Below are 19,496 nucleotides of genomic sequence, written 5' to 3'. Positions count from 1 at the left end.
CAGCTGACCCACCAGTGTGTACTTGGTGGAGAAAGTAAGTCAGCTGATGGAGTATTGTGTACTTGGTCCAGAAAGTAAGTCAGCTGATGGAGCAGTGTGTACTTGGTCCAGAAAAAAAGTCAGCAGAGCCACCAGTGTATACTTGGTCCAGAAAGTAAGTCAGCAGAGCCCCCAGTGTGTACTTGGTCCAGAAAGTAAGTCAGCTAATGGAGCAGTGTGTACTTGGTCCAGAAAGTAAGTCAGCCGAGCAACCAGTGTGTACTTGGTCCAGACAGTAAGTCAGCCGAGCCACCATTGTGTACTTGGTCGAGAAAGTAAGTCAGCTGATGGAGTATTGTGTACTTGGTCCAGAAAGTAAGTCAGCCGAGCAACCAGTGTGTACTTGGTCCAGACAGTAAGTCAGCCGAGCCACCATTGTGTACTTGGTCCAGAAAGTAAGTCAGCTGACCCACCAGTGTGTACTTGGTCCTGTGTGTACTGTGTGTATAGTGTGTTGCTGATGTTTTAGGTTATACCGATGTTGCCACGACTGCTTTGTGAAGAGCTGTGCAGTCTCAACCCAGACAAAGACAGGCTGACCTTTTCTGTCTTCTGGACAATGGATGCCAACGGAGAGGTATATTCACACATTGGTACTTGTACGGACACACACATCCTTGTGCAGACACAACATCTTTTTACAGACACACACATCCTTGTACAGACACACACATCCTTGTACAGACACACACATCCTTGTACAGACACACACATCCTTGTACAGACACACACATCCTTGTACAGACACACACATCCTTGTGCAGACACACACATCCTAGTACAGACTTGTTCACACTGTGTTATTGTTGTCACATTCATGAATCATGAGTCATTGCTCATTGATATAATAATGCTTACTTTTGTTCACTCTTCTTTCATACAAGTGCTCAGAATATAATTGATGGGTTTTTGCTTCCAGATAGAAGATGAGTGGTTTGGGAGAACTGTTATCAGGTCCTGTGTGAAATGCAGCTACGATCATGCACAGGTGCGTTACACAACAGGGTCTTATATTCTGGAGGAGTTGTCTACCTTGCTTCAATTATTTGCTCACCTGAGAAAAATGCCTGGAAACATGTCACCTCGGATGTCTTAAGTATTTGCTCACAGGCTTTTGCTTTATGAGGTTTTAAGTAATTATGCCCTTTAGGATAAACTTTCATCTTATCAGTTAAACATTTCTTTTTGGAATAATATCCAATGAAAAAAATTATTGAACATTTGTGATCAATTCCAGGGGTTCATAGAGAATCCAGATCGTGAGTGGAGCCAGGAAGAGTTACCTCCCATCACAAATGGGTTTGTGGTTGAAGACATCAGGAAGCGGGTGCTGCAGCTGGATAAGGTAGGAAGCTACTGCTAGACACAGGTAGGAGGCTACTGCTAGACACAGGTAGGAGACTACTGCTAGACACAGGTAGGAGGCTACTGCTAGACACAGGTAGGAGGCTACTGCTAGACACAGGTAGGAGACTACTGCTAGACACAGGTAGGAGGCTACTGCTAGACACAGGTAGGAGACTACTGCTACACACAGGTAGGAGGCTACTGCTAGACACAGGTAGGAGGCTACTGCTAGACACAGGTAGGAGGCTACTGCTAGACACAGGTAGGAGGCTACTGCTAGACACAGGTAGGAGGCTACTGCTGGACACAGGTAAGAGAGTTCTGCTAGACACAGGTAAGAGAGTTCTGCTAGACACAGGTAGGAGGCTACTGCTAGACACAGGTAGGAGACTACTGCTAGACACAGGAGGCTACTGCTAGACACAGGTAAGAGAGTTCTTCTAGACACAGGTAGGAGGCTACTGCTAGACACAGGTAAGAGAGTTCTTCTAGACAGAGGTAGGAGGCTACTGCTAGACACAGGTAGGAGGCTACTTCTAGACACAGGTAGGAGGCTATTGCTAGACACAGGTAGGAAGCTACTGCTAGACACGGGTAGGAGACTACTGCTGGACACAGGTAGGAGAGTTCTGCTAGACACAGGTAGGAGGCTACTGCTGGACACAGGTAGGAAGCTACTGCTAGACACAGGTAGGAGACTACTGCTGGACACAGGTAGGAGAGTTCTGCTAGACACAGGTAGGAGGCTACTGCTAGACACAGGTAGGAGGCTTCTGCTAGACACAGGAGGCTACTGCTAGACACAGGTAAGAGAGTTCTTCTAGACACAGGTAGGAGGCTACTGCTAGACACAGGTAAGAGAGTTCTTCTAGACACAGGTAGGAGGCTACTGCTAGACACAGGTAGGAGGCTACTTCTAGACACAGGTAGGAGGCTATTGCTAGACACAGGTAGGAAGCTACTGCTAGACACAGGTAGGAGACTACTGCTGGACACAGGTAGGAGAGTTCTGCTAGACACAGGTAGGAGGCTACTGCTGGACACAGGTAGGAAGCTACTGCTAGACACAGGTAGGAGGCTACTGCTAGACACAGGTAGGAGAGTTCTGATGGACACAGGTAGGAGGCTACTGCTAGACACAGGTAGGAGACTACAGCCAGACACAGGTAGGAGACTACTGCTAGACACAGGTAGGAGACTACTGCTAGACACAGTTAGGAGGCTACTGCTAGACACAGTTAGGAGGCTACTGCTAGACACAGGTAGGAGGCTACTTCTAGACACAGGTAGGAGAGTTCTGATGGACACAGGTAGGAGGCTACTGCTAGACACAGGTAGGAGACTACTGCCAGGCACAGGTAAGAGAGTTCTGCTAGACACAGGTAGGAGGCTACTGCTAGACACAGGTAGGAGAGTTCTGCTAGACACAGGTAAGAGAGTTCTGCTAGACACAGGTAGGAGGCTACTGCTAGACACAGGTAGGAGACTACTGCTAGACACAGGTAGGAGGCTACTGCTAGACACAGGTAAGAGAGTTCTTCTAGACACAGATAGGAGGCTACTGCTAGACACAGGTAGGAGTCTACTGCTAGACACAGGTAGGAGACTACTGCTAGACACAGGTAGGAGGCTACTGCTAGACACAGGTAAGAGAGTTCTTCTAGACACAGATAGGAGGCTACTGCTAGACACAGGTAGGAGTCTACTGCTAGACACAGGTAGGAGACTACTGCTAGACACAGGTAGGAGGCTACTGCTAGACACAGGTAAGAGAGTTCTTCTAGAAACAGGTAGGAGGCTACTTCTAGACACAGGTAGGAAGCTACTGCTAGACACAGGTAGGAAGCTACTGCTAGACACAGGTAGGAGAGTTCTGCTAGACACAGGTAGGAGGCTACTGCTGGACACAGGTAGGGGAGTTCTGATGGACACAGGTAGGAGGCTACTGCTAGACACAGGTAGGAGACTACTGCTGGACACAGGTAGGAGAGTTCTGCTAGACACAGGTAGGAGGCTACTGCTGGACACAGGTAGGAAGCTACTGCTAGACACAGGTAGGAGACTACTGCTAGACACAGGTAGGAGAGTTCTGCTACACACAGGTAGGAGGCTACTGCTAGACACAGGTAGGAGACTACTGCTAGACACAGGTAGGAGGCTACTGCTAGACACAGGTAGGAGGCTACTGCTAGACACAGGTAGGAGGCTACTGCTAGACACAGGTAGGAGAGTTCTGCTAGACACAGGTAAGAGAGTTCTGCTAGACACAGGTAGGAGGCTACTGCTAGACACAGGTAGGAGACTACTGCTAGACACAGGTAGGAGACTACTGCTGGACACAGGTAGGAGAGTTCTGCTAGACACAGGTAGGAGGCTACTGCTGGACACAGGTAGGAGAGTTCTGATGGACACAGGTAGGAGGCTACTGCTAGACACAGGTAGGAAACTACTGCCAGACACAGGTAGGAGACTACTGCTAGACACAGGTAGGAGGCTACTGCTAGACACAGGTAGGAGGCTACTGCTAGACACAGGTAAGAGAGTTCTTCTAGACACAGGTAGGAGGCTACTGCTAGACACAGGTAGGAAGCTACTGCTAGACACAGGTAGGAGACTACTGCTGGACACAGGTAGGAGAGTTCTGCTAGACACAGGTAGGAGGCTACTGCTGGACACAGGTAGGAAGCTACTGCTAGACACAGGTAGGAAGCTACTGCTAGACACAGGTAGGAGGCTACTGCTGGACACAGGTAGGAAGCTACTGCTAGACACAGGTAGGAAGCTACTGCTAGACACAGGTAGGAGGCTACTGCTGGACACAGGTAGGAGGCTACTGCTGGACACAGGTAGGAAGCTACTGCTGGACACAGGTAGGAGAGTTCTGCTAGACACAGGTAGGAGGCTACTGCTGGACACAGGTAGGAGAGTTCTGATGGACACAGGTAGGAGGCTACTGCTAGACACAGGTAGGAAGCTACTGCTAGACACAGGTAGGAGACTACTGCTGGACACAGGTAGGAGAGTTCTGCTAGACACAGGTAGGAGGCTACTGCTAGACACAGGTAGGAAGCTACTGCTAGACACAGGTAGGAGACTACTGCTGGACACAGGTAGGAGAGTTCTGCTAGACACAGGTAGGAGGCTACTGCTGGACACAGGTAGGAGAGTTCTGATGGACACAGGTAGGAGGCTACTTCTAGACACAGGTAAATATTTTACTTAATGTGCATTACTCCTTAATGCATATTACCGTTTGTTCTTGACAGAGAAAAGAGCTGTGTGAAGATCTTTGCTTGAAGAAGTTCAAACAACTAGCTGAGAGGCCAACCCTATCACACAGCTCCCACGTGACCAAAGGAAATGACATCATGGATCCTCACATTACTCTTGTCACTTGATGAGTGAAGATCTGTTTCTGATCTGAAGCAAAAACTTGTTCAAACATCACATGTTTTGCTCCTTGAGTTAATGTTCATTGTCTTTGTGTTGTGCATACGGTTTGTATCTTGTACATTCTATGTTTGTAAAATGTGCATAACCTTTTTTGACCCCTGTTGGTGTTTTCTTTTAAAAGAAAACAATGGAAATTTTCCAGGTGTCTCGTTGTTTCAAGTAGCCATATTGAATATTTTACTTTGCCAGCAAGTTGTGAACTGGCTTGCGTTCTATATTCTTTTTGCTTGGTACTTCACTATTGTCGTACCTTTGCAAGTATTTTGTCTTTGTTTTGTATATTGTCCTATGTTTTTCATAATATTTGTTTCATAAACCATGCAGTGGAAAAAACAAATTAAAGCATACATATTACATTAAGTAATATGTTACCACTGTTATACCGAGGCTGTTGTCCCCCACTACTGCTCTTATAGCAAAATCTTCCACAGAGATCTCAATTACCTCATGCAGCACGTGCGTAGCCACCTAGCTGCCATGTGACACCCTTCACTCTTGTCTCTTGCGAGAGCAAGTGCTCGGTGGACGGACCACGTCTCCAGTGGTGGAATCGAATTTCTTAGGTGGCATCTCCTTGACAGGGCTTTCGACCTCTCTACGCCTATTCATAGAGGCTTCCCTGCAGGGATGGGGTGCTCACCTATAGGAACAGGTTGCTTCCCTGGAGGCTGGCGAGGGCTTGGTTTGTCGACCTCAGAGAGCTAGCCAACTCCAACCCGCTGCCACTCCCAGATTGGCCAAACCTGCTGATCCACCCTCACAGCAGACAGCCACACCCAGGACCAGACAAGTTATTATGTCTTCACGTCTGGTCCATTTACAGAGAGCACTGAACGCCAAAGGCTACTTGGCCAGAGCGGCAAAGGTCATCACGATGGGGCATCGCCCAACCACCAGGAGTGTCTATGACCACAAGTGGCAATCCTTTGAGAGCTTTTGCAGGGGCAAATATCAAGACCCCACTACTGCATCGCCTCAATTCCTGGCCTAGTTCATGCTCTATCTTCGCCACAAGTGCATGCTCAAGGGTAGTACCATAACGACCTACCTTGTGGCACTCAACTCCGTCCTGGCAGTTCCAGAAGATTGGTGCATGACGGAAATCCCGGAATTACAGGCTCTGCTCCGCTCATTTAGGTTGGAAGACCAAAAGGCAAAATTTCGTCCACAAGCTTGGGCTTGAACGTCATTCTCACCTCGCTGAGAGACGCGTCCTTCGAGCCACTCAAAGCGACGTCAGTCTACAATCTGACAAAAAAGGACGGTCTACCTACTGTTGCTTGCTTCAGCTGACTGTGTCAGTGAGCTACACGCCTTGGACGTCACATGCGTCAGCTTTGAGCATGGAGCACATGGGCCTGTGCTGGGACTTCATTGCCAAGAATCAACTCCCTAGGACAGCCAGATAGATCGTTCCTCATCCCTTCCCAATCTTTGATTGTGGGCGCGGGAGATGAACAAGAGCTCCGTCTGTGTCCCAGCAGGTCACCATTACTAAACGCCATTGACCTCACCTCCAGTCCAGAGCTGGCTTCTTGACCTCCCCTGGCTTAAAAGCCCTGGACTAGAAGGTTCGTGCCCCACATGCATACGGCTTGGCACACCAGTCTACAACTTTAACTTGAGATGGTTATCATCTGTGTCTGTGAAGTACCTGGACACACCGCATACCGGACTCTTGGTTCCCATTCATGAAATGGTCATTGATGCCGACCATACAGCTGAGGACGGGTTGAGGGAAACGGAGGTTCCCATACATGGACTGGTCACTTGAAGCCGACCACACAGCTGAGGAATGGCTGAGGGAAACGGAGGTTCCCATACATGGACTGGTCACTTGATGCCGACCACACAGCTGAGGACGGGCTGAGGGAAACGGAGGTTCCCATACATGGACTGGTCACTTGAAGCCGACCACACAGCTGAGGAATGGCTGAGGGAAACGGAGGTTCCCATACATGGACTGGTCACTTGAAGCCGACCACACAGCTGAGGACGGGCTGAGGGAAACGGAGGTTCCCATACATGGACTGGTCACTTCAAGCCGACCACACAGCTGAGGAATGGCTGAGAGTTCTGAGATGAAAGTCCACATCTGAAGGTGTGCCCTTCACTGATTCCGTCTGATAAAGATGCATTAAGGAGTTATGCAGAATAAGTAAGAAATCTAGTAAAATCCTAGATTTTTTCTGTATTTGTACTCTTATCCTGCATTACTGCATCTAAAGAGATCAGCCCATTGCAGATATACCTCCCCACGCTGCCTTCCGATGTCCGGACTCCAGAGTAATGTGAGAATCTGTGGCGTCACTTCCTTTGGTCACATTGGCCTCTCAACTAGTTGGAAGAACTTCAAGCAAGGATCTTCACACAGCTCTTTTCTCTGTCAAGAATAAGCAGTAATATGCATTAAGGAGTAATGCAGGATAAGTATACAAATATAAAAAATATCAAGGATTTTACTAGGTTCCCCTAAATGTTACTGGTGATTTGTTTCAGATTGCAAAGTGTCTGCGGAAGAAGCGGTTTGACAGCGGTGCCCTGCGTCTGGACCAAGTGAAGCTGACATTTGCCCTTGACAAGGATACGGGGATGCCCAATGGCTACTCCGTTTATGAGCAGAGAGATAGCAACAGGTAAACAGCAGTCAGTGGTCTGGATGTGTAACACTCAGTTGAAGAACTGTCTTCTGTGCTCGTCATGAGAGGTGACTCGACAATGGAGTAACCTGGCTGTGACACAGTACCAAAACACATGTCAACAGGGCACTAGAATTCTCATGTTGTTGAAGACAGTGCTGAACATTTCTGAACTACTATTTGTGATGTTTCTCGTGTATGTGTGAGAGAAGTAAGCTGAACCACACACAATCTGATTAAAATCTAAACAAAGGTCTGAAGATATCCCATTTTGGGTCATGCCAGAACGACCTATCATTTGACCAATCAGAGCGTCTCTAACCAGAACAGGAAAGTGATAGTCATAACTTTATTTTTAATCAAGCAACCATGAAAAGGTTAACACAGGGTATTCCGAGCGACAGTTATGACATGTACGTGTTTCTCTCACATTCAATGGGAGAAACGTTCCATAGCCAGTGGAAGGTACTGCAATACAATATTGATCGTGTACATTCCAGAATTTTCTTTTGCTCAGTTTTTCAAAATTTTAATCAATCTTTTTCTGAGCATATTCTGGAATGGAAGTTGCCAGTTTGAAACAAGCGCCATAAAGCTCAAGAAGGCTGCTAATATTGACTTCTTGTCAGTCATTTCATTTGTCGTTCAAAGTCGCCAAAGGTCATTCTGATGTGATCTGTAATGGGATGTCCTCAGATCTTTGTTTTGCGACCGCTTCTGTGGTCTAGTGGTAGAGCGTCTGCCCGGGGAGCGTAAGGTCCGAATTCGATCCCCGGCCGCATCATACCAAAAGACGTTAAAAGATGGTACATGCTGTTACCCTGTCTGGCGCTCGGCATTAAGGGGCTAAAACAAGGACTGGTCGGCTCGGAGTCAGTATACTATGTCTGAGTGGGGTATTCATGTTACACTGCGGCATGGTATCTCAGAGAGCTAGCACTATAAATCGGCATCAGTCCGGACTAGTACAAGCAGCCACACAAACACACACACGTAAGTGCACGTTGCTATATAAGTGCAATAATCTTGGACGCGACGTTAAACCCCATTTCACCTCACCTTTGTTTTGCAGAAGCGAGAACTTAGATCTGTTTTCAATGAGATTGAACCACACATTAACATTTCTGTAGTTCAGTTGATGTAAATGTTGTTTTTGCCAGGCAGAAGGACTATTCTGTATTTCAACTTGCTCTGGTCTAAGAACAGATCTTTCAGGGGCTAATGCAGGACTTGTAGGGAACTCAGGCTAGAACTTGTCTTTGGTGGGAGACCAGTGGAATGTTGATTGCTTCATCAGGTGTATTTCACATGTGGTTTGCACAGAAAGATTATGTTGACATGGAGTAAGGGCTGATAGGAACTTGGGATTACTTCCAGGTTGATAGAGGAGTTCATGTTGCTGGCCAACATGGCGGTGGCCCACAAGATTTACAAGTCTTATCCGCAGAAGGCTGTGCTGCGACGCCACCCACCCCCGCAGTCCAAGATGGTGGATGACCTGGTAAGTCCCAGCTACATCTCTATATAACAGAGTAGTAGAGACCCAACACCAGTTGACCAGTGATGCATCCACTCTGTGTAGGAAGTATTTACGGGGGTGTTGGTTGTCATTGTTTCAAGGGGAGGTAATGAAATATGTCATTTAATACCCTGTTCATATGCACGTCTATAGATATGTGTGTATATTTGCATATGTGGGTTAATATGCACACGTGAGTATACTTGCCATGTGAACATGTTTACTTATGTATGTATATAAGAGCAAATTTGCACCATGACTGGAGCAGGTGCAAATGTAAAATTTACACAAGTGCAAATCTGCACTGTATGTACATGTTGTCACGTGATGGTTTATGCAACGCCAGAGGAAGATGTCAATAAATATCAGTTGATTTGCCAACGCCAAACACATTGGCTAATAGTTCTGCTGTATGAAGTTAACGCTATTCAGCATACATTAAGCTAAAATTGATAGAATTATCATTAAACCATCCGCATGTTATCAGAAATGAGCAGGCCACTGTAACTCGATAATGCCCTCATATTGCTTGACGACGGGCCATTATCACGCCTGTTGTTAGGTGATGTCATGGGGATAGGGAAAGGTGACTTGTTCTATGACTTTTCCATATTTGTAAAAGTGGGTCGGTGAAATTAGTGTTGATTGCAGTAAATGTTTCAAAACCGATATTGTTGTTTATTTTTAAATAATAACAAATTCTATCCTTTTTAGCTATAATAACGGTAACACTGTTGTTCAGGGCATTATCATTTGCAGAAGCCCTCCATCATTTCAATGGCACTCCTTCGTCGGGCAGTTAATTGAAGACCTCGGGCTTCTGCAGTTGATAATACCCTTGTCATAGAGTAACAGTTTAAAACAATTAGCCACTCTCCGTGATTTCCACTTAAGCGTAATAACTGCTCCCTTAGCAGGGAATTCTGGGAACCTCGCTCCGGCTGCTTCCGCCATGAATTTAAACACTCAAGAAGAGTAAATGTACATCTTGACTATCCCTCTAATACAGGGTTGTCTTGTTGATGATATGACTGTATATAGTCGGGGGTTACCACATATATTGGCGACGAGGTCAATTTAGTGCGTTTGTCATGCCGGCGAGTAGTAACAACGATCTTGGTCAGACCACGTGCGTTCGCCCGGTATTCAAAACAACATGGCTACCTTCGGCAAAATAGATGAATATGATTCTCAGACTGATGACTGGAATGAATACGTCGAGAGACTTGGACATTATTTCGCAGCAAACGAAATTACAGATCAGGGTAGGAAGCGTGCTATTCTATCGAGTGTGATTGGTGCGAAGTCATACAAGTTAATACGGAAATTGTCTTCGCCACAGAAACCTGGCGATCATTCTTATGATGCGTTAGTACAGCTGATGAAGTCACATTTACACCCGAAACCCACTATTATGATGGAAAGGAGGAGGTACAATATGCGTGATAGACAGCCTAATGAAACTGTATCGGCATATGTGGCTGAGTTACGTCGTTTGGCATCGACATGTGAATACACTGATTTAGAGACTCAGTTAAGGGATCGTCTAGTGTGTGGTATCAACAATGAAGCAATGCAAAAAAGACTGTTAACTGAGAAAACATTGGACTTTGCTAAGGCTTACTCCTTGTGTTTCGGAATGGAAATGGCTGCTAAGAAAGTGCATGATATTAAAGGGGGAGATCAGATGCCAAGGCCAGTGCACAAGATTAGAGAGGATAACAGGAGAAATAATGCAGACAGGAAGTGTGATCACTGTGGGGGCTCAAATCATGTCAGTAGTCAGTGCTATTACAAAAACGCTGTGTGTAACAACTGTAATAAGGTTGGTCATATCCAGCGTACTGGTCGCTCACGCAGCGCCATGAATGATAGATCTTCAGTTCGTGGTCACAGCCGTGGTCGTGGTCGCGACAGGGGTCGTGGTCATGGTCGTGGTACCCATTACAAGGACAACAGATCTTCAACTGATGCTAATCGTATTGACGATGTATCTCAGGAAGAAGAGAACAATGAATATGGACTTTTTAAGGTAGAAACTCAACATGCTCGAAACGGATTGAGTGGTTAGCGACACAGAGTGGAGCCCTATCTCATTGAAGTGTTAGTTAATGGAAAAAAGGTAACTATGGAGATAGACACTGGCGCAGCAACTTCCGTGATCAGTTCAAGTACTTTCCATTCAGTGTGGAAGGAGGGTGATGACAGGCCCAAGTTAAGTGAGACCAATGCTATTCTTCGGTCCTACAACCGAGAGAGAATACCGATAGTAGGCACTACAGACGTTCAAGTAAATTATGGAAATCAGTCCGCTACTCTCCCGCTGACAGTGGTGGAAGGTGATGGCGAGAACTTGCTTGGTAGAGATTGGCTTCAGGCCATCAGACTAGATTCGGGGAAAATTTTGAATGTGAGAAATGAAGGGTTACAAGACTTTTTGAACTCTTATTCTGATGTGTTCCGAGATGATATAGGGGAATTCAAGGATCAAAAGGTCACTATTGAGATCACCTCAAATGTGCCAAGATTTTATAAGCACAGGAATGTTGCTTACGCTCTGCGTCAGAAAGTTGAGGATGAACTTGAACGCCTTGAAAAACAGGGTATTATCAAGCCAGTGCAGTATTCTGATTGGGCTGCTCCAATCGTACCAGTGGTTAAATCCAATGGGAACATACGAATTTGCGGAGACTACAAATTAACTGTCAACAAGGTTGCTCGTACTAATGTTTACCCCATTCCACGGATTGAAGATCTGTTCGCATCTTTGTCAGGTGGAAAGACTTTCACAAAACTTGATTTAAGTCAAGTCTACCAACAGTAAACCCTTGACAAGGAGTCGCAAAAGCTCACGACTATAAACACTCATCGTGGCCTCTATCAGTACCAGCGCTTACCCTATGGCATATCGGCAGCTCCAGCCATATTCCAGTGAACAATGGAGTGCTTACTCAAAGACATTCCCCATGTCTGTGTCTACTTGGATGATATTCTCGTCACCGGGGCCTCTGAACAGGAACATTTGGAAAACATGAAGGAAGTGCTATCCAGACTTAGCAAGGCTGGTCCCAGATTGAACGCACAGAAGTGCAAATTCATGGTCGGCTCAGTAGAGTATTTGGGTCACAAAATAGTTGCGCAGGGTTTGCATCCCCTTGACGAAAAGGTGAAGGCTATAGTGTCGGCTCCAGCTCCACGCAATGTTGCTGAACTTAAATCCTTCCTTGGACTCGTGCAGTATTATCAGCGTTTCTTGCCTAATCTCGCCACTACCTTGGCGCCCTTGCATCGGCTTCTCAGGAAAGAGGTTACATGGTCATGGGGAGCTCAACAGGAAAAAGCTTTCAACATGGTGAAAGGACATTTGTCTTCTTGTGATCTCTTGACGCATTATGATCCCCATAAGAAACTTGTATTGGCGTGTGATGCATCTCCCTATTGGGTAGGCGCCGTCCTCTCACATCAGTCTGATGGTGGTGTAGAGGAACCAATAGCATTCGCATCCAGGTCTCTGTCACAAGCAGAAAAGAATTACTCTCAATGGGATCGTGAAGCTCTAGCAATTATCTTCGGAACTAAGAAGTTCCATCAGTATATCAATGGGCGTTCCTTTACTCTGTTGTCAGATCACAAACCCCTCGAGAGCATCTTCAGTCAGGACAAGGGTATTTCACAGATGGCATCGAGCAGAATTCAACGTTGGGCAATAACTCTCTCTGCATATAACTATACAATTGAGTACAGAAAAGGTACTTCCCTTGCGAATGCCGACTGCATGAGTCGTCTTCCCTTACCATACACACCACCAAATCCACCTCTACCAGGGGACACAATCCTCTTACTGGAAGCAATGGATGCTTCTGTGAAATCATGGCAAATTGAACGATGGACAGACAGAGATCCAACCCTTTCCAGAGTGAGAAATTTCCTTCTTTCTGGATGGCCAAGCATAAATCTAGAGGAGTCTTTCACTCCTTTTGTGAAAAGGAAACATGAATTGAGTGTCCTTGATGGCTGTGTTTTGTGGGGCAATCGTATTGTTGTGTCGCCACAAGGTCGAGAGATTGTTGTGAACATGTTGCATGAAGCTCATCCAGGTATCTCGCGCATGAAGTCTGTAGCGCGTGGATTCATATGGTGGCCAAAGATGGATGATGAATTGGAACTCAAGGTGAAAACCTGTTGTGTGTGTCAACAGTCTCGTCCAGTACAAGCCGAGGCTTCGCTTCACTTTTGGGAATGGCCTAAACATCCATGGAGTCGTTTGCATTTAGACTATGCCGGACCCTTCCTGGGTAAAATTTTCCTTGTGTGTATTGACGCACATTCTAAATGGTTGGAAGTGTTTCCAGTGAACAGTGCCACATCCACTGCTAAAACTCATGGACTGCCAGACCAAGTGGTCACTGACAATGGCACTTGTTTTACAAGTGAGGAATTCTCTGTCTTTATGAAACGTAATGGCATCGCTCATACATGTGTGGCTCGTATCACCCTGCCTCCAATGGGTTAGCAGAAAGAGCTGTACAAACCTTTAAATCTGGCATTAAACGTATGACAGGGGGAACATTGGACACAAAACTTGCACGTTTTTTGTTCAGATACAGACTTACCCCGCAGACTACAACGGGGTTATCTCCAGCAGAATTACTTCTTCCAAGAAGACCGAAGTCTCATCTCAACCTTCTTCATCCAGATATGAGCTGTAAAGTTAGGAACAAACAAGAACAGCAAAAGTCAGTACATGATGCACATGCAAAGGACCGTCACTTGCAAGTTGGAGGTCTTGTGTATGTGTTAAACTTTCGTCCTGGTGACAAATGGTTGTCAGGAATCATAACAGAGAGAACCGGTCCAGTGTCGTTCCATGTTCGTCTTGACAATGGTGGTGTTGTCAAGCGCCATATTGATCACCTGCGTTTGCGCCATGTTCTGACGCATGAAAGCCAACATGATAAAACAGTTCCATCAACACATGAACAATCAGTTCTACCAGAACTACCCGACAAGTTACCTATGTTGCCTGAACTTGGCAACATTCCAGTACTTCCGGGTACCCCTCAACTGCAAGATGAAGTTACTTCTACAAGGCCCGAGCCACAGCAGGTCTTACCAGAGACACTATCATCTACTCAGTCAGATTCTTGTGGTGCGCAAGAATTTCGTTGTTCTTCCAGAATCCGGAAGGCGCCGGATAGACTTAATCTAAAGATTGCTGCTGAGTTATGAACTGTAATGAGAATGTGATGTATTTCACACTCTTTGTCACCTAAATGAACCATCAGTGATTGATAGTTTTGGATCTTGTTATTGGTTCCCTTATTCAGACATAAGCATGTGCATATCCAGTTTTCTTTAATCATTAATGCAAGTGCATATACAGTTAAAGTGTTCCAGTTATTGTGTGATATGAGAGACTCAAATAACATCTGGAACAATATTGGTTAATTTTCATTTAAAATGTTCCAATGAGATGTGTGAAGAGACACTTTAATGACATCTTCTGGAGCAATTGTCAGTTCTTTCAACATGTGTAGATTCATTATGGTAGTTTATGTTTAAAGTGCAACAAAACTATGGGGGAGGAGTGTCATAGAGTAACAGTTTAAAACAATAAGCCACTCCCCGTGATTTCCACTTAAGCGTAATAACTTCTCCCTTAGCAGGGAATTCTGGGAACCTCGCTCCAGCTGCTTCCGCCATGAATTTAAACACTCAAGAAGAGTAAATGTACATCTTGACTATCCCTCTAATACAGGGTTGTCTTGTTGATGATATGACTGTATATAGTCGGGGGTTACCACAACCCTGAAAAATAGCGTTACCCTTATATCATCACTAACTTTCATGGGTCATCCAAAGTTGGGCGGACAGTGTTTTCATTGGGTTTCAAGGAGTCATAAAGTTCTGTCTAGAATAAATCAAACACATGTTGGTTCATGTGAAGATTTTTAAGTCACTCTCTTCTCATTCGACTTTGATTTGAAAACAACCTTTTGATGCTGAAGGTCATGAACAGACTGATGAATATAGGTGCCTTATTACACCGTTTACATACTTTATTTACACACATTAGTTAAATCTCATGTGGATGCATATTAAATGTACATATACACATGTATGTATAGTTAGACATCAGCAAACTTACTTACGTGAGTACATGATGTGCATGTGAACAGATATCTGGAATTAGTTGAGTTCTTTATATTTCGTACAGGAAAAGTGGTTTTCCTTGACCACAAGTTATCCTTCTACCATGTTTTCCAGATGTCATATCTTACATAATTTTATGTTGCTTATTATTGTCACAAGTAAAACATTAGCTTATAAGAATTGTTTTTTGTTTGTTATGTTTGAAGAAAGTTTTAAAAGTAAATATTGGCAATGGTAAATGCAGTATGCAGGCCTCAACGTTATATACGGAAATCATGGACCTTATTTCTTGGTATAGTTTTTGTCACCTGACTGCGACATTCAGTTCACATGACACTGTGATGCAGCTGATTTGCATAAACAAGCAGACAAACCTTTTCATCCGACTAGAAACTTTAGTGACTCATTTTCAATTCAATATTTGTATTTTCTTGAAAAAAGATACCTGGCCAGATTCTTCAAATTGCCATTGTATTAAGAATGTGTCATATATCATCCATACTCATCAACAATTGAAACATTGTTAAAATATTCTTCTTACCCACCTGTCCACCTTATTAAGAAATAACCATGCTGTGCAGTAGCACTGGGAAGTGACTTTCGGTTTTCCACAAGAATGGGACCTGAAAAAGAGTAGGAGAAGCTGGTATCCACATACCTACACACAGATTAGTAATATTGTTTGATGAATATGTATTTGGTATTTTTGTCAGACTGTACCGTATGTGCGGTGTGGCATATTAAGCAATTAAATGGATTATGCAGGCTTGGTGACTTGAGTGATTGCATGTTATTGCATATCAATTGTGTGGAATCTATGCGCATAATATCAGTTAGTGGATTGTCTGGCCCTGACTTGATTATTTCCAGGCCACCACCATATAGATGGAATATTACGGTGTCACAGTGAGGTGTTAAGTAACAACTTCCATGACTGGTGTGTTTCAGAAAGACCTGTGTGAGCAGCTGGGGTTACCGGTCGACTTGTCCAACAGTCAGACGTGGCAGGTAGGTGTCTGCAGGCTAGAAACCCTGTCACAAACACACGTCTTCCAATAGTGTTTTATTGTGAAGGTCACACAGCACACACCAGGATCATTTAGACCTTTTAGTCACTGGAAGTAGTCGGGGCATGCCTGTGATGGAAAATCTTCGTGTGACCCATCCTTATGTACGCAATGAACGAATGCACTCGAAAAACAAACTACCTCACACCTAGACTGACAGTCCAGTCAACAGCTTGCTTTGCTGTGTTGATCCTGGAATTTACTTTAGTTCTTTAGCACTTTATGCATCCATGAACATTCAGGAACCAAACGTTTAAAATCTCTCCTGTCACATTGGCTGCAAACTCTGACTTGTCAACAGACTGTCTCTCTATGAGATACTCCAAGCAATTCCCACAGTGCAAGTAGTTTCTCCAAGGAAGCCAAGAGCTCTTATCTTTGAGTGTTATGTTGAAACCTGAAATGGGCGGGTAGCCTAGAGGTTGAAACGATCGCTCGTCACGCCGAAGACCCGGCTTCAATTCCAGACATGGGTACAGTGTGTGAAGCCCATTTCTGGTGTCCCCACCATGATATTGCTGGAATATTGCTAAAAGTGGCGTAAAATCAAACTCACTCACTATGACCTTGATATAATTGAAACATTGTTCCGTGCCAGTTGTTCCTGTTGCCATGGTTACCAGACTGTATGTGTGTGTTGCAGCATTCTCTCAGCAACTACCAAGGTACAGATGAGTTCTCAGCAGCTAGAATGCAGGTGCTTGTGGCGCTCAGCTCGAAGCCCATGCAGGTAAAGTACCCAAGTTGAAGGGTTTAGCTGTCTAGTTATTATCCACATTAATGAGTGTTGTTTGGACATACGGCGCACTGGTTGTGTTGTTGAAGTAGTTGAATGTGTGGAATGGAGGTATACATTCCAGCTGGCTTTATGCTGACTGCTGACTTGGACTTGGGTGCAAGATGTTCATGCTACTCTACCTTATCCTCATCTTCCAGCTGAGTGTTGACTTTGACTAACCTTGCTGTTTCAGAATGCCAAGTATTTCTGTAGTGGCATGATCGCTGACCCTGAAGTGTACCACCACTACGCACTCAACGTCCCACTGTACACACACTTCACCTCCCCCATCCGACGCTACGCCGACGTCCTGGTGCACCGACTGCTGGCCACCTCCCTCGGTAAACTCACTTACAGTAGCATGTCATATAGCTACATTGTTGAGAACACAACACAGTGACATCATCCATTGTTGAGAACACAACACAGTGACATCATCCATTGTTGAGAACACAACACAGTCACATCATCCATTGTTTGTATTATTAGAAAGAGTCAAAGTCCATGAACACAATATGTTGTTGTTAGTCAGGTGTTGATATATCGTTCATGTTCACAACACAGTGACATCATCCATCGTTGAGAACACAACATCTTGACATCCATTGTTGAGAACACAACACGGTGACATCATCCATTGTTGAGAACACAACACAGTGACATCCATTGTTGAGAACACAACACAGTGACATCATCCATTGTTGAGAACACAACACAGTGACATCATCCATTGTTGAGAACATAACACAGTGACATCCATTGTTGAAAACACAACACAATGACATCCATTGTTGAGAACACAACACAGTGACATCATCCATAGTTGAGAACACAACATAATGAATTCATCCATTGTTGAGAACACAACACAATGACATCATCCATTGTTGAGAACACAACACAATGACATCATCCATTTTTGAGAACACAACGCAATGACATCATCCGTTGTTGAGAACATCAACACAGTGACATCATCCATTTTTGAGAACACAACACAGTGACATCATCCGTTGTTGAGAACACAACACAATGACATCATCCATTTTTGAGAACACATCGCAGTGACATCATCTGTTGTTGAGAACACAACACAGTGACATCCATTGTTGAGAACACAATGCAATCACATCATCCATTGTTGAGAACACAACAAAATGACATCATCCTTTGTTGAGAACACAACAAAATGACATCATCCATTGTTGAGAACACAACACAGTGACATCATCCATTGTTGAGAACACAACACAGTGACATCCATTGTTGAGAACACAACACAGTGACATCATCCATAGTTGAGAACACAACATAATGAATTCATCCATTGTTGAGAACACAACACAATGACATCATCCATTGTTGAGAACACAACACAATGACATCATCCATTGTTGAGAACACAACGCAATGACATCATCCATTGTTGAGAACACATCGCAGTGACATCCATTGTTGAGAAAACGACACAGTGACATCATCCATTGTTGAGAACACAACACAGTCACATCATCCATTGTTTGTATTATTAGAAAGAGTCAAAGTCCATGAACACAATATGTTGTTGTTAGTCAGGTGTTGATATATCGTTCATGTTCACAACACAGTGACATCATCCATCGTTGAGAACACAACATCTTGACATCCATTGTTGAGAACACAACACAGTGACATCTTCCATTGTTGAGAACACAACACAGTGACATCCATTGTTGAGAACACAACACAGTGACATCATCCATTGTTGAGAACACAACACAGTGACATCATCCATTGTTGAGAACATAACACAGTGACATCCATTGTTGAAAACACAACACAATGACATCCATTGTTGAGAACACAACACAGTGACATCATCCATAGTTGAGAACACAACATAATGAATTCATCCATTGTTGAGAACACAACACAATGACATCATCCATTGTTGAGAACACAACACAATGACATCATCCAATTTTGAGAACACAACGCAATGACATCATCCGTTGTTGAGAACATCAACACAGTGACATCATCCATTTTTGAGAACACAACACAGTGACATCATCCGTTGTTGAGAACACAACACAATGACATCATCCATTTTTGAGAACACATCGCAGTGACATCATCTGTTGTTGAGAACACAACACAGTGACATCCATTGTTGAGAACACAATGCAATCACATCATCCATTGTTGAGAACACAACAAACTGACATCATCCTTTGTTGAGAACACAACAAAATGACATCATCCATTGTTGAGAACACAACACAGTGACATCATCCATTGTTGAGAACACAACACAGTGACATCCATTGTTGAGAACACAACACAGTGACATCATCCATAGTTGAGAACACAACATAATGAATTCATCCATTGTTGAGAACACAACACAATGACATCATCCATTGTTGAGAACACAACACAATGACATCATCCATTGTTGAGAACACAACGCAGTGACATCATCCATTGTTGAGAACACAACACAGTGACATCCATTGTTG

General features: G+C 44.4%; 1 protein-coding gene across 4 annotated transcripts in view; it reads left to right on the top strand.

Moving 5' to 3' along the window:
- The window catches only part of LOC124110798 (DIS3-like exonuclease 2), a 69,649-nt gene that overhangs the window by 37,442 nt on the left and 12,711 nt on the right, over nt 1–19,496 (top strand). For all 4 annotated transcript variants that reach the window (XM_048394344.1, XM_048394342.1, XM_048394343.1 and 1 more), the window contains 8 exons: nt 509–616; nt 959–1,027; nt 1,277–1,384; nt 7,339–7,475; nt 8,856–8,979; nt 16,099–16,158; nt 16,861–16,947; nt 17,189–17,336. In XM_048394344.1, the coding sequence (XP_048250301.1) occupies nt 509–616; nt 959–1,027; nt 1,277–1,384; nt 7,339–7,475; nt 8,856–8,979; nt 16,099–16,158; nt 16,861–16,947; nt 17,189–17,336 (841 nt within the window). The remainder of the gene's footprint in view (nt 1–508; nt 617–958; nt 1,028–1,276; nt 1,385–7,338; nt 7,476–8,855; nt 8,980–16,098; nt 16,159–16,860; nt 16,948–17,188; nt 17,337–19,496) is intronic.

Source organism: Haliotis rufescens, unplaced genomic scaffold, assembly GCF_023055435.1.
Source record: "Haliotis rufescens isolate VD_foot unplaced genomic scaffold, xgHalRufe1.0.p SCAF_13, whole genome shotgun sequence".
NCBI lineage: Eukaryota > Metazoa > Mollusca > Gastropoda > Lepetellida > Haliotidae > Haliotis > Haliotis rufescens.
The sequence above is the reverse complement of the archived record's forward strand: the minus strand, read 5'-3'. Positions and strand labels throughout refer to the sequence as shown.